This window comes from Muntiacus reevesi, chromosome 9 (genome assembly GCF_963930625.1).
Source record: "Muntiacus reevesi chromosome 9, mMunRee1.1, whole genome shotgun sequence".
NCBI lineage: Eukaryota > Metazoa > Chordata > Mammalia > Artiodactyla > Cervidae > Muntiacus > Muntiacus reevesi.
In genome coordinates this window covers 69,487,034-69,501,573 of record NC_089257.1, presented here as the reverse complement: position 1 = coordinate 69,501,573, position 14,540 = coordinate 69,487,034, and the positions used below count along the sequence as shown (strand labels likewise).

At 41.4% G+C, this 14,540-nt stretch overlaps 1 protein-coding gene across 4 annotated transcripts in view; it reads right to left on the bottom strand.

Annotated features, from left to right (window-relative positions):
- The window catches only part of PPP2R1B (protein phosphatase 2 scaffold subunit Abeta), a 35,952-nt gene extending 22,434 nt beyond the window's left edge, over positions 1 to 13,518 (bottom strand). For all 4 annotated transcript variants that reach the window (XM_065944294.1, XM_065944295.1, XM_065944292.1 and 1 more), the window contains exons 1-10: positions 13,360 to 13,518; positions 12,405 to 12,495; positions 11,900 to 12,000; positions 8,495 to 8,727; positions 8,065 to 8,212; positions 3,542 to 3,697; positions 2,778 to 2,892; positions 2,286 to 2,356; positions 1,796 to 1,930; positions 897 to 1,070 (exon numbers count right to left, since the gene is read on the bottom strand). In XM_065944294.1, the coding sequence (XP_065800366.1) occupies positions 897 to 1,070; positions 1,796 to 1,930; positions 2,286 to 2,356; positions 2,778 to 2,892; positions 3,542 to 3,697; positions 8,065 to 8,212; positions 8,495 to 8,727; positions 11,900 to 12,000; positions 12,405 to 12,495; positions 13,360 to 13,473 (1,338 nt within the window). In that variant the 5' untranslated portion in view covers positions 13,474 to 13,518. The remainder of the gene's footprint in view (positions 1 to 896; positions 1,071 to 1,795; positions 1,931 to 2,285; positions 2,357 to 2,777; positions 2,893 to 3,541; positions 3,698 to 8,064; positions 8,213 to 8,494; positions 8,728 to 11,899; positions 12,001 to 12,404; positions 12,496 to 13,359) is intronic.
- Between the last annotated feature and the right edge of the window lie 1,022 nt (positions 13,519 to 14,540).

Below are 14,540 nucleotides of genomic sequence, written 5' to 3'. Positions count from 1 at the left end.
AAGTGGAAGACGAGAAACAAATGGCAGTAATACTGGCCATAAACTGACACATTATGAGCTTTCTCAAAAACTCGTCAAGTATTCATTTTTCTCAACGATCAACAAATGCTAAGTGCCTGATTAATGCCAGGCACTACGGGAGGAACTGGAAGTGAAACACTGAACACAGCCCTGCCCCAAAAGAGATCAGTTGTCTATCTCCTCATCTAGATTTTAAGTTACTCGATAGTAAAGTGCAACCACCATGATGAGGGCATATCAAATTCAGAACTGACCAAGGTACCTACTATAAAAGAAAGGAAAGGATGTGGCTATAAAACCCACCACTGAAATTTTAATTAACTTGTTATCAATAAAACTATCCATAAATCTCAAATAGTAACAGATAATGTGATAATACAAACTCTGGCCAAAATACTAGCATTACAAACCTCAACACTCCTTTTTCATATGGGGAGTCCTCAACTCCCTTTAACCAGAATGCAGGAAAAGTGGTAACCAGAGACATTTGCTCAGAATACAGGCAGAGAGGGAAGCTTCCCTGAGCAAAAGTCAAATCTTGAAACCATACTCCCTTCTCAGATAAATATTCCTTAAGTCACAGAGACAGTACGTATCACAAAATCTATGTGACATATACCAAGAAATTATATACTCTTCCATGGCTTTGCTTTCAGATGGTGGGGAGGTGAAATGTGTTTTTAAAATACCTTTTGTTAGATGTTAATACACTGATGAAAATGAAAACCATTCTACAGGCAACTGACAGAGACCGTACTTTCTCACGCATCTAAGTGAACACAACCATACGAGCTATGTGGGCCTCCTGCTGGCCCTGGCGAGTCCGCTCCACTATGTGATGCTATCCCTCAGCTCACAGGAGTGCCCACACTCACCAGCTGTCCCGCCAGCAGAGGCATATACTCGATGATGGCCAGTCGGACCCTCCATTTAGCATCTTCAGCCAGCTCCACTATGGCAGGAAGGAGTGACTGAGAGAGCTGCCGGATTCCAATCACTTCATTCACACAATCCAAATTGGAGATGATATTCAAACGAACTTCAGGACACTGCAAATACACAAGACCCAAAAGAGCACACATAAAGATCAAGTTCTCTGCTCGATATTCTCCTACCACCATGATGAGCAGATAAATTTTAAAATGAGAAAGTGTTGACTTGGGTGAAAAAACTATTGTCTTGGAAGAAATACTTAATACTGAGTATACAACTAATTCAAAGTGCATAATTTAACTGACTTAAACAAAACTCTCAATGAAAAGTCTATAGAAACATAAAGAGCACATAGGCTATGAAATCAAATTGCATGTATTCAAATCCCACATTGACCACAGCTGAGACTTCAGGTAGGTTATTTTACCTCTGTGCCTCACCTTCTTCATCTGTAAAATGGGAATAATAGTAAGACCGACCCTCAAAAATAAGACTGCTGTGAAAATTACACATAGTAATACACATGCAAAGCACTGATGATCACACCTGGCAAACAGGGTAATTTTTATATTATATCTAAACTTAAATGAAACTTTTCCAGTAAAGATCCATTAAGTTTAAAGAGAAGAAAAAAACAGTGAATATAATCAGGAATTAGGCAGAGAAGATGGACAGACATTTTTACGTCTGTATCAGTGGCCCATTTTCTCAGGAACTTATAACTCCGTGCCCAAATACTGTCAATGGTTTAAAATAAGTTACTTTTTCAGTGACACCCCAAACAAAAACCAAACCAAATCACCGACTATCAAAAGACAACAAAATTTATAACCAGACTTACCTCATCCTTTAACTGAGCTAAAAAGAGAGGTAGAAGATGTTCAATGGTATTCTCTTTGCCCAAAATGGTAGACAACCCCATAATTACAGAAGCTAGAGCCGACTTGACATGTTGATTTGTATCAGATACTAATTCCTAGAATAAAGTAAAAATTAATAGCCTTTAGTTTTTTTGCAAGACAACAGAAATTTCCATATGATTTCCCAAGGAATTTTAAAAGACAGCACTCTTTCAGTATTGATTAGTCAATAAAGTTTCCTCAGACCATCTGTCAGATAAAATAAACCTATGCAAAAAAAAGAGCATTTTTACTTATAAAACATTAATAAGTAATAAATAACAGTGTCACACATTAACATAACTGTCCCATTCATCCCTGGTCCATGTTTAAACTTAAAAGAGCTTTAAGGTAATACAAAGAAAAACTGAGGTCAGGTTTACCTTCACACAGGGCAAAGTGAAACAAAAAATAAACTAAAGTTAGGTTTACCTTTATATAGGGTAGAATTTGATTCATAATTATGGTCTCTCTACCTTCCATAGGCAAGTTCTCACAAAGTTCTAAAATATACAAAGAGAAAGAAAAAAAAATGCTTATGTGGAGCCATTTACAAGGAGCCAAATGAAGAAATTTAACCAGATTTATCAAGTTTCAAGTTAAATCAAATCATATGTTTAAGCAAATAAGTTCCAAGGAAGAAAAATGGCTACTTTTAAATGCACTTTTTGGTCAGTCTATACACCACTGTGTACCACACCAATCCAATCTGGATTGGATACATTTTTTTTTAAACAGAAGCTATTTGGTTTTAAGTATATAAGGGAGTGGCTTTATGTGACAATGTTAACATTTCAACACATTAAAATCATCTCTATTTATCTGAAAACATAATCTAAGACAAAAAAAAAAAAAACACAAAATTCACTGACAGAAAAAAATGCACCAAAGTGATCTAGTTACAACAGAAACTGACACCTTAACCTTTTACTTTATGGGCAGCAGCTGCTCGGACTTCAGCTTCACAGTCTTTGAGAAGGTTCTGAAAGGCGGGGATGAGGTCATTTAGGGTGATTTTGGGACCCACAGCTTTCTGGAGCTATAAAAGAATTTGCACAGGTTTTAATGTACTCTAATCAAAATAACTAATAAGCACAGTGCAATCGTCAAGTACAGACAGTCCCCAACTTACGATCATTCAACTTAAGATTTTCAACTTTAGGATGTTGTGAAAGCAATACACATTGAATAGAAATCAAATTTCACGTTTTGAATTTTGATCTTTTCCTGGGCTAGCGCTATGTAGTACCATCCTCACGTGATGCTGGGCAGAGGGAGGAAGTCAGCCATGTAATCACAAGGGGGAACAACTGATATACTTAAAACCCCTCTGTTTTTCACTTTTAGTACCAGTATTGAATAAGTTACGTGAGCTATTACACATTTTATTATGAAACAGGTTTTCTATTAGAGTACTCTGCCCAACTGCAGGCTAATGTAAGTGTTCTTTAAACATTTACAGTAGGTGAGGCTACGCTATGCTGTCCAGCAGGCTAGGTGCATTAAATGCACTTTCAACTACAGTGGGTTCATCAGGACACAATCCCATCATGAGTCCAGGAAGATCTATGTATATTTTTGCCTCAAGCACTTCCAACTCAGAAACTTTTGGTTATGACACCAAATCTGTGGATTTCTGGGGTTTTTTTCCTTTTAGTACTTAAAAAATGTCAGTGCACTAATTTTACCTCTGAAAATTTGTCAGCTACCATATAGCGAACTCGCCAAGATTTATCTTCTGCGGCTTGTCGAAGTGTAGGCATCACCAAAGCCTCAATGTCATCCTGAGACAGTAACTGGGCAATACTGACACAGGCCTCCACAGCCAGCAGGCGCACTGAGTCCTAATGAACAAAATTCCTTTCTGTTAGTCAGACAGTATTTACTGAGAGCCATGAGGCGGCATGTGGCTGGGGTAGTGCTTGGGTGTCCTTAAAAAAAAAACCCACACTATAAGCAGTTCGTGTCTTTATGTCTTGAAATAGTTGTTCCCTTTGCGTGAAATCGCAGGCATGTCAAAGCCACAAAGGCAGAAATGACTGTTCTCTGAGTGAACAGCAAAGTTAAAAGTTAGAATACAGAATTTTTAGTAAGGAAAATGAAATAAAAATGTAAAGATTACGTGAAAAAAAAAGAACATTTTAATGATGTCTCTAAATTCTCACTCTAAGAAGCTAAGCAATAAAAAATGAAAAGCATGCGTTTACCAGTTGTTTATGGACGATCAGAACAGAGGAAGAGAAAGGGGGTAAGGAGGCTACTTAGGAAGCTCAGCTTTCAAAACACTCAGTAGAGGATGGCAATAATGAGAGTTTAGGCATGAGGTAATGACTCGGAAAAATACACAGAAAAACAGAAGTTTTAAGTAATTTTTAAAAAACGTTAAATTTAAATGCTGATGATCAAGGACAGAATAACTTTTTTTTTCTCCCCAGAATAACTTTTGAGATAGCCAAACCCAAAAAAATCCAGCAGAAAAAAATCAGAAAGTTAAGGGATTAATGAACTCAACTTCCCAAATGTAAACTGCCAAGTATCAACCTAGTAGCTATATATCCTTTGTAAAAGTACTAATATATAAATAGATAGATCAATGAAAAATTAGGAATTGAGACTATGGATTGGGGAATCATAAATATATTAGTAGGAAATGAAAATACATAAACATCTGAGCACCCAGATGAAAAGCCAAAAATTTTAAGAGTATGTAACATACTTATATGTGTGTATCTAAGGACATGCAAGCAATCAAGAGGTAACAGTACCTCCAACTTTCCGAAATATTGTAAATTTTAAAAATTATAGATCAATAATAACCTACTACACGCCCAAGATACTCACTACTCTATCTAAATGAACAGGCTAAAAAAGGCAGAACTATATTTTTGGTAGTGGTCATACAGCTACGTTCAGATTCCAAAAACTATGCTGAATCGAGGAGCTGTTATTGATGTAAATACATACCCATCAATACTTTTTCAATTAATCAACTACTTTTCTCCCAGAACTCCTGATTTTCTTCCCTGTATCTGCTACTCCTCCCAGAATCTTCTCCATGTCAGCAGTGAGACCAGTATCCACCCAGTTTCTCAAGTAAAATCAAGAAATCTTGATGCCTCTTCCCTTGTTCCAATTCAATCACAGTTCTGCTGACTACCTCCAAACCGATCACCAGATTCTTTTCATCTGTACCATACAACCCTAGTTCACCACTGTCTCTTGTCAAGATTATTGTAAAAGTCTCCTAATTTGTCTTCTTGTTTCTATTCTCACTCCCCACCTTACAATTTAGTTTTCCACCTAGAAACCAGAACAATCTTTTAAAATTTTAAATTACATCAAATTACATCCCTGATTAAAATCTTGGTGTGCTCTCATAACACCTAGAAAAGAAAACCCAAACCCAACACCCTGTTTAAAGGTCCCCCACAATCTGGGTCCTGATTATCTTATCCAAATTCCTATCAGAGTCCTCTTCACCCACTATGTTCCAACCACAGGATCTTGATATATACTAAATGTCCTCTCCTCTTGGAATTCTCTTTTCCTAGAGCTCTGACACACTAGGAAAGCGCGTGGCTGGCATTTTTTTGTTAAGATCTCAGTTTATGCCACCTCTTAATGGCCCTTCTCTGACTAACCAGTCTAAAAAAATGCCTATAATCACTCCCTACCACTATGTTACCCTACCTGATTGCCATCAGTTTTTTCATTTATTTGGCTGCACTGCGGTCTTAGCTGCAGCATGTAGGATCTTTTGATACAGAGCACCAACTCTCTAGTTGTAGCACAAGGGCTTAGCAGTTGTGGTTTGAAGGCTTAGCTGCTCCGCAGCTGATCCAAGCATGTTGGATCTTAGTTCCTTGACCAAGGATCAAATCTATGTCCCCTGCATTACAAGGCAGATTCCCAACCACCAGGGAAGTCCCTCCATCATCATTTTGATCTCTAATATTTTATCTGTTTATTATGCTTTCTTTCATTAAAATATAAACTGCATGACAGCATGGTCCCTTATTTAACACTGAAAGCCAGCATGAAGAACAGTGCCTGATTCGTAGAAGGTTCTCAATAAATACTTTCTCAATGAATGACTAAGGCAGGAGCAGCAATTCTATCAGTGGTCACAGTGAACATACACACATATATTTTACAACTAAACAAATAATTCTTTCAGCATCCATTGCTGTTAATACCACAACCAGACATGCCTCTTGATGAAAAGCAGCCTCCATCTAACAAAGTGATCCTACTGCCCCCAAAATATCAAACAAGTTCTAACTAAGCCTCCAGATCAGGGTGGAGGCAAACACTGGCCAAATATGGAAAGCAGCTAGTTTCTGTAAATAAAATTTTCCTGGAACAGCACCATGCCCATTAGTTTACATATTACAGTGTGTGACATACAACAGCAGAGCTTTGTAGTTACAACAGAGACTGTCTGGTCCACAAAGCCTAAAATATTTAGTATCTGGCCCTTCACAGAAAAAATTCACAAATCTCCACTCTAGATTCAACTACCAATTTTGTAGGACAAAAGAAAACATTGAGTTATCCATGGGAAATGTAATCAACAAAATCTCAAATGAGGATTCTAAACCTGTCCTCTCCAATGTGACAACCATTATCCTACCTACTACCTACTTCTGAGTATCTGAAATCTAACTGGTACCACACATTCTAATGGTAGTTACTTTGGATATACTGGGTTAATAAAATACACTACTGAAATCAATTTTACCTGCTTTTCACTTTTTAAACTATGGCTACTGTGAAACTTAAAATTAACAGGTAGCTTACATTGTATTTCTATTAGATAGTGTTGTTTTAAACCATACTTTATGAATAGTAAAAATGCAAAGAAAAGTAAGGAGGTGGTTACCACAAAAATCAAGATACAATCAAGTGTTACAGTCTTAAGGGGGTAGGGAGTAGGAACTGGGAGGGGTGTCTGGGAGGCAGATCATGCTGGGCTTCCTGGATAATGGCTATCAAAGTTCTGTCTCTTTTCATAGATGAAAGTTATGGGATAACATGCCTTGTAATACTTAAGATGCATATTCACTTTGTACTGCTTTGTATATATTAATACATTAAAAAAAATATTTTGAAAGATTTATCATCTTCAGATCTAGAATCTGAAAACGAGACTCAAGGTATGTGTCTGCCGCCCTTGATCCTGTACACATACAGTGATCTGAGGGCAGGAACTAGGTAAACTGTCCTTCTGGAGTCCAGGAACGCTGGGGGCTGGTTCGCCAAAGCACCATACAGAAGAGCACTACGGCTTAGCGGTGAAGGTCACAACTCTGGAGCTGAGCTGCCTAGACTCAAGTCCGCACTCCAACACTGCCCACTATGCACCCAGGAGCAATTTACTCCAATTCCTGTGCCTGTTTCCAAATATGCAAAATGGAAGTAATGACCTCATGGGGCTGTTGTAAGGGCTGAATTACTTCACATATGTAAACCACTTAAAACAGCCTGAAAAATATTCATTTGGGTGCTTACTAGTGTATTATTAATTGCTTTTTGTTGTTATTTAGTCGCTAAGTCATGTCTGACTCTTTTGCGACCCCATGGACTGTAGCCTGCCAGTCTCCTCTTCCATGAGATTTCCCAGGCAAGAATGAACACTAGAGTGGGTTGCCATTTCCCCTTCCAGAGGATCTTCCCAAACCAAGGATTGAACCCGAGTCTCCTGCATTGGCAGATGGATTCTTTACCACTGAGTCACCAGGGAAACCCAAAATTATTGCTAATTTCTACACTGATGAGATGGAGATCCTTGGGTTTATAACTGCCCTCATGCAAAGTTATCCTATACACTCATACAGAGGATGCAGAGGGGTCAAAGAGCTTTCCCAATACATGCTATGCTTGTTTATCTGAAAGCCAAAAGTTCCAGAACACATTACTGTCCCACAATAATTCAGCATGCAGTACCCAAAGGTATAGTTACTCTTTAATGTGGCTTTGGCCTTCCTTCCTACTTATGGCTCCCAATTCCTTGACTCCCCTTCAACAGCTGCTAAATGGAAAAGAAAATCATGATTTGGCTAAGATTTATAAGGACACTGGGATGGGTAATCTTAAATTTTAGCCAGGCCAGAATTAAGTAATAATTCTGAAAAAAATGATCTTAACAAGAGTACCAAAACATCCAAAGAAATTCTTCAAATGTAAGAGCATATTTGTGTACTTTAATTACCTGTTCATCTGAAGCTAGATTAGTGAACAAAGGAACGATTTCACTTTTCACACTGTCTAATTCCAAAACTTTTGCAAATTCACCCAATTTGGAAGCAGCAGCACGTCGGACCATTGGTGTGTCATCTGAGCACAAGGAACGGAAGTACCTGCAGCAAATAAAATAATGAAAGTATTTCCTGTTACATGCCACTGATTAAGCATCCCCCCAACACACAAAGAAATTTCAGAGGTTTTCTCCTACAAACATCGGGCATTAGACTTCTACTCATAACAGTAACAAAGGAAAACCCACTGGTATGTTCACTTGGACATTCCTAACAGTTGTCATCAATCTGACTACCCTGATACCAGCCACTCATTGGTAAGAGGGTACTGTGTAACCTGTCAGCTATGAGCTCCCAATAACCCCCCAAAATACCATATCTTACTGTCTAATTTCTCCTTTGACAGCAATGGAAGCCCTGGGATAGCAAACGCTGAACAAACCACATGCGGATGTGCGAGAGGTGAACCAATCCCCACTCGCTAAGCGTTTCACCAGAGGTACGAAGTGAGCCTCTAGAGCCACTGGCGTGTGCTCCTGCGAGATCTGCCTCAGGGACTCCACAGCCTTATCTCGAACCACAGTCTCTTCCACAGTTGCCAGGCTTTCCAGAGGAGGCTGGAGAGACCAAAATGGAAAACCAGAGAGAAAACTTAGTCAGGTTAGATACAGATTACCACCTTTTAAAGTGACTGATGGGAGGTGGGACAAGTAACCAGAATGTTAGCTACATCACACCAAATGGTTACTTTCAGTTCACACGGTGATAACATATGGTGTGTCCAACCTGAAGACACGACTTCTGTAGGACAGCCAAGATTTCATGTCCCAGATGGCAATTCCCAGATGGTGTCTACGAATGACATGGTGGAAGAGACTTGACACAATATTAATATTATTGTGAGCTGAATCACTAGATTTAAAAGCTCTGTAGCCAAATTCGACAGAATCATGTACGTTTCCTCAAGAGTAAGTGCAAAAACATGACCACCACCGGGCACCACAATTACATGAGGACACCGCATCAGAACACTGAGTCCATGGCGTCTGGAGTATCATTCTACCATTTCTGGAGGTGGAAGTTACCTCTGCCAATTCACTCCACGCCACTGACTTTTCCAAACTATTAAAGGCTGAGTGCAAAATTACTTTTCTCAGAATACATCCAGGATTTTTTCATGAGCCAGACATAGAGTGGGAGTTTATGAAAGAACAATTAAATGCAAGGTACAGAGATAACAGGAAACCTTGCCTGCAGCTTTAGAAACAGTAGAGACCAAAGCCCTGGCCCAGGCCCCGACAAGGACAGTGGGTGAATATGGCACAGCCCAGGGAGAAGTACAGAGGGCTGACTCTCTGAACTGCTGCTCTTCCGGGTTTGCACTCGGTCCCGACAGATTCAGGATACACCATGAAGTGCCGATGTTAAAGAAAACCCACGTGTAGAACTGACCAGGAGAGTGAAACAGAATCATGAGTCAAAGGAAACAAGGGTGTCTACATAATACATTTCAAAAATTATTTGATACAAGGTACTCAGCTTTCCTAAGGGAAATTTCAGAAGCCCTCTGAAAAGATATTGCTTTCTTAAAAGCAAAACCCTTACATGATCTGTCCATTGCCTTCTCTGACCTCCTCTCATGCAGTATCACTGATAATCTCTATCACTACTACAGAAGAACAAACTCCTGTCTCTTGATTGAAACTTGGTCTATTTCTCCATGACCTTTTCCTACAGCCTTGGGACCACCAATTCCGCCTACTCTAGCACCAACAGTTTATACTCTTGCAATCAACCAGTTTCACGCTTCCAAGGCTCCTAAACTCTTTCTTTTAAAATGATAATTACTTTTATATTCTAGCAGTGAGGAGAGGGAAGAAATAAGGCCATGATTTCTTAGGGCTAGTTTACTTTCTTCTGGGGGGGGGGGGTGTAGTTTGACTTTTCTTCTTAATTCCTTAAAGATTTACTTTATTCAAGTACAGTGCTCTTACAATGTTATGTTAATTTCTGCTGTACAGGAAATTGATTCAGTTATACATATACATTCTTTCCCATCACCGTTTTATCACAGGACATTGAATACAGTTTTATATTCTAATGGAGGAAGATAACAACTAATCAAGAAAATAACTAGATGGTGTTGAATGCTCTGTAAAGAGAACAGGGGGAATTTCCTGGTGGCCTCATGGTTAGGACTCTGTGCTTTCACTGCTGAGGACCAGGGTTCAATCCCTGGTTGGGGAACTAAGATCCCACAAGTTGTGTGGTACAGCCAAAGAGGAGGTGAAAACAAAGATGATGTGGTAAGGGGTGACTGGGGAAGAAATTTAAGGTTGAGAGGTCAGGGAAGGCATTGCTGAGATGCATTGAAGCTGGCATCTAAATGATAAGGAGTCAGTCATAGGAAGCTCAAAAACACATGTTATTATAGGGACTATCCAGGGCAATAAGCTTGGTGTATTCAAAGAACAGAAGGAAGACTATTGTGAATGGAATGAGGTTATTAAGAGGGAACATGATATGAGATAAGCTCATAGGGGCAAATTTTATAAACTAAGAAATTATGAATTTTCTAAGAACCATGGCAGGGAGTGAGTGATCCATCTCTGGGTGAAGAGTGAACTGGAGTGGTGGGGCAGAAGGCATGAGTGGAAAGCAACTAGATTACTACAATAATCTAAAGGAAAGACCAGTGGAAAGATGAGCTAGGTGGTAGTAGAGATGGAAGAAAGAGAACTGATTCGGAATACATGCAAAATCTACACGAGTTACTGACGGATTAGATGTGGGAAGTGAGGGGAAACGGATTCAAGAATGTCTTCCAGGTTTTGGCTGTGCAACTAACTGGGTAGATGGCGATGCCATTTACTGCAATGGGACAACTAATTAGGATACATTTTGGGGAAAAAACTGAGTCCTGTTTTAGACGTACTAAATTTGAAATGCCTGTTTGACACCCAAGTAGAAAAATCATAGCAGACATATAGAGACTAACACAGATATTTATATCTTTCTACGTATATCTATATCTGGAACTCATGGAAAGGTCAGAGGTAAAGACAGAAGTCATGAGAGTCAGCAATATAATATAGCCAGTATTGAAGCCTTGAAGCATACAACCCCATCATCCTGGGCAGTTGTCAAATTCCTAGTCATCTTTCACACCCTAGTTCAGACATTCTCTCCCAAAGAGATCTTCCCTGATCACCCTGGGTTAATCCCTTTCTCTTTTATGTGCTTCAAATTTTTCCATCTAACATCACATAGTAATTACTTGTTGACACAAAAGGACAGAGGTCTTATTACACTCACAATGCTCATCTTTAACATGAACATTGTAACTTCAGTGCCTGATGCAGAAGGTTCTCAATAAATGTCAACTGAATTAAACTGAAATCATGAAATTCACAAAGGAAGTCAGAATCAAAAGTTACACTTAAAATTAAAGACAAAACTAATAAACATTTCCAAAGCCACAGCATTGTTAGATGAGAATTAAGATTTCCACTATAACAGGGAAAAAAATCATGAACAGAAATAATCCAGTCCTTTTTCTCCTAACTGCTAAAGTAACAAGTCAGAAAAGAGAAAGTTCCCACATTCACAACCAGAAAAAATAAGAAAGGTTGAGTCCAAAATGCCTACATTATATGTTCTCTCAATAGCTAACACTGTGACTATCCATAAAAAGATCTGCATAAAAAATGCTGCACTGTGCCTATCACCAAACAATGTACTATTTATACTGCAAAAGTTCTAGAAGGAGAGCAGGCAGAATATACTCACCAACAAACAGTGGGCAAAGTCAGGACCTCCCACCAGGCCAGTGAAATTTCCCAGTTGCTCAGCAAGAGCTAACAGTACCTCATCTTCATCATAAATTGTATCTGGAAATGACAAGAACCCAGTACTCATCAACAAAGATAGCTGGCCCAAAGCTGGACACTCACACAAAACTAGGAAGAGACTCCATATGTAACTAGACAATCTGTCGCCATCCTAACAGCCTTTTCCTCCTCAAGCAAGTGTCTTCATGGATTTGTTTTACAGAAGGAACTAGAAATTCATAATCGCACATCAATTACTTTTCTATTAGCTAAATAGTTAATATCTGAATATGTCTGGCCACAACATTACAATATATGCTCTGCCCTGTTTCTTCACAGTAGAAACAACAGGCTCAGTTTAGTACTTATTAATACTATGGGCAACAAATTCAAAACAACAGTCCAAGTTTTGAAAGCCACTGTAAAACAAAAATGCCCAGGCCTTTCCTCAAAGAGTCACATACCTGTAAGGAATGGCAGCAGTTCAGTTCGTGTCCTTTCTACTCCAAGTGCTAGAGCAATTGTTGATAATTTCTTAATACTATTGAGACGGAGCTTTAAAAAAAAAAAGGTAGAAAGAAGAATGAAGTAAAACAGGAGTTGTGATTTAGACCAAAAGAGAGTACCTACAAACAGGTGAGGTAATTGCATACAGATAAGAAGGAAAAAAAACCTTTAATTTACACTTATTCTATGAGGAACCTCAAAAACAAGGGAACACGCCTTCTTTAGCTAAAGTAAGATTTCTCAGGCGAAACCCTCTGACGGGCCCATTAAAGAAATGAAAGAAAATACAATATCCGGAAAAGCGAGACAATTTTAAAAAGAGATTACTTTAGCAGTGGTGAAGCAGGTGAGATGGTTGAGTACCACGCCAGACTTTTCAAAGAAAAGTTCCATCAGAGCTGACATCCCGCCTCCTTTAAGTTAGTTTAGCCACCCCACCTAATTTCCACTCAAGCCGGGCCAGTTTCCAGCAGGGCGCGAGGAAGGCAGTCATTCCCCCCATTTCACAAGGCGCCTCGGCGTCCTGCAGCCCCTCCGGCCCCGCGCCACCCGCCTCCCGCTCGCCCCGCTACGGGCGCTGCCGGCCCGGGGCTGGACGCGGCGTCCTCACAGCCCGGCCCAGAAAGACCGCCCGGGCGGCAAGCCGGTTCCCCTACAAGCAACCAAGAACCAGGTGGGACGCCGGGCCGCCGCCTCGGCGGGTCAGAACAAGGCGTGAGGGGCAGGCTCCGGGGCCGCCGGGTCGAGCCACCAGAACCCCTCACGGGTCCCTCCTCTCCTCCCCGTCAAGTTTCCACTCCGAGTCCCGGCTTTCAATCCCGGGCCTCCCCCCGCCCACGGGTGCCGGCTGGCCCCCTTCCCTACCACGCGCCCGGCCGAGCCCGCGTCCGCTGCCGGGCCCGACTCCAATACCTGCACGTCCTCATTGCGGAGCTCGTCGATTAAGACCGCGATGGGGTAGAGTGAATCGTCTCCATCTCCGCCGGCGGCCCCTGAGCCGGTGGCAGGCCCCGCCGCGCCCGCCATGTTCTTCCCCCTCCGCCTGGTCTCAGCCGCTCGCTGCGCGCCCAGGCCCCGCCCCGCGCCCAGGCCCCGCCCCGCGCCCAGGCCCCGCCCCGCGCCCTGAGAGGCGGGGCTTAGGCCGGAGGTCGGCGGGAGCCGGAGTCCGGGAACCGAGTGTCTGCTGAGCGGGTAGAGACCCCCGCCAGGTCCCCGTTTCCGAAGCTGTAGGTCTGAACTCCAAAAGACAGGTGGGCTTAGAAGGCGAAAGGAGCCCCCGTGTCCTTTTCCCAAGCGAAAGAAACAGGGGCAGGGATTCATCCTGCTCGTGCTGATCTGAAGGCGTCCGGAACCTACCTGAGTGACTTGTGCTGTGCCCTCTTGGGACTCAGGGGACCAAGAGGATGCCCAAGGCCAGGAGGAAAAAAGACTTAGCGCCTCCCTCCCCCGACTTCATCCTGGCCCGGAGCCATTTGGGTCTCCAGCCCTAATTTCCCCCGCTATATCCTCAGGCTTCCACAAGCTTCCAAAGAACCCCTCCACCCCTTCCTCCGGCCTGTGCGCCAGAATTGTATCTGGCTCCTGCTCCTTAAGACAAATACCGCGGGCGGTGAGAGAAAATGAACAGTGCTATCCAAACTCCCCAGTCAATATTTTTTCCGCTTTCTCCATGCAAGCTGTTAAAAACATGCTGCGCTCTTGTTTTTGTGTTTCTTTTCAGTTTGGTACTGGAATGCTGCCTTCTGTTGTATTTTCTTTCTCTTATTTTTTAGGTCTTTAGCATGCTAGAAGTACAACAATCAAGCAAAACTAGGACAAGCTTTAATCCTTCCAAATTGGGTGAAGCGGCTACTTTGCTTGTACAAGAAAGGCTAACCTGACCTCTCTGGAACTCCCAAGAGTCCTCAAAGGCAGCGGTGGGAGGAGGTCCGAGGGTATGAGAGTTCTTGCAAAGTTTAGTAGGAAGTTTCCATTTACCCTTGTGCAGGCGGCACGGAATAACTAGAACGTCCTGTCTTTTGTTTGTTTTGGACTATAAGCAGTTTAGAGTGATAGCTACCTGTGGCGATCATAGTCTCTGAAATGGTAATTCT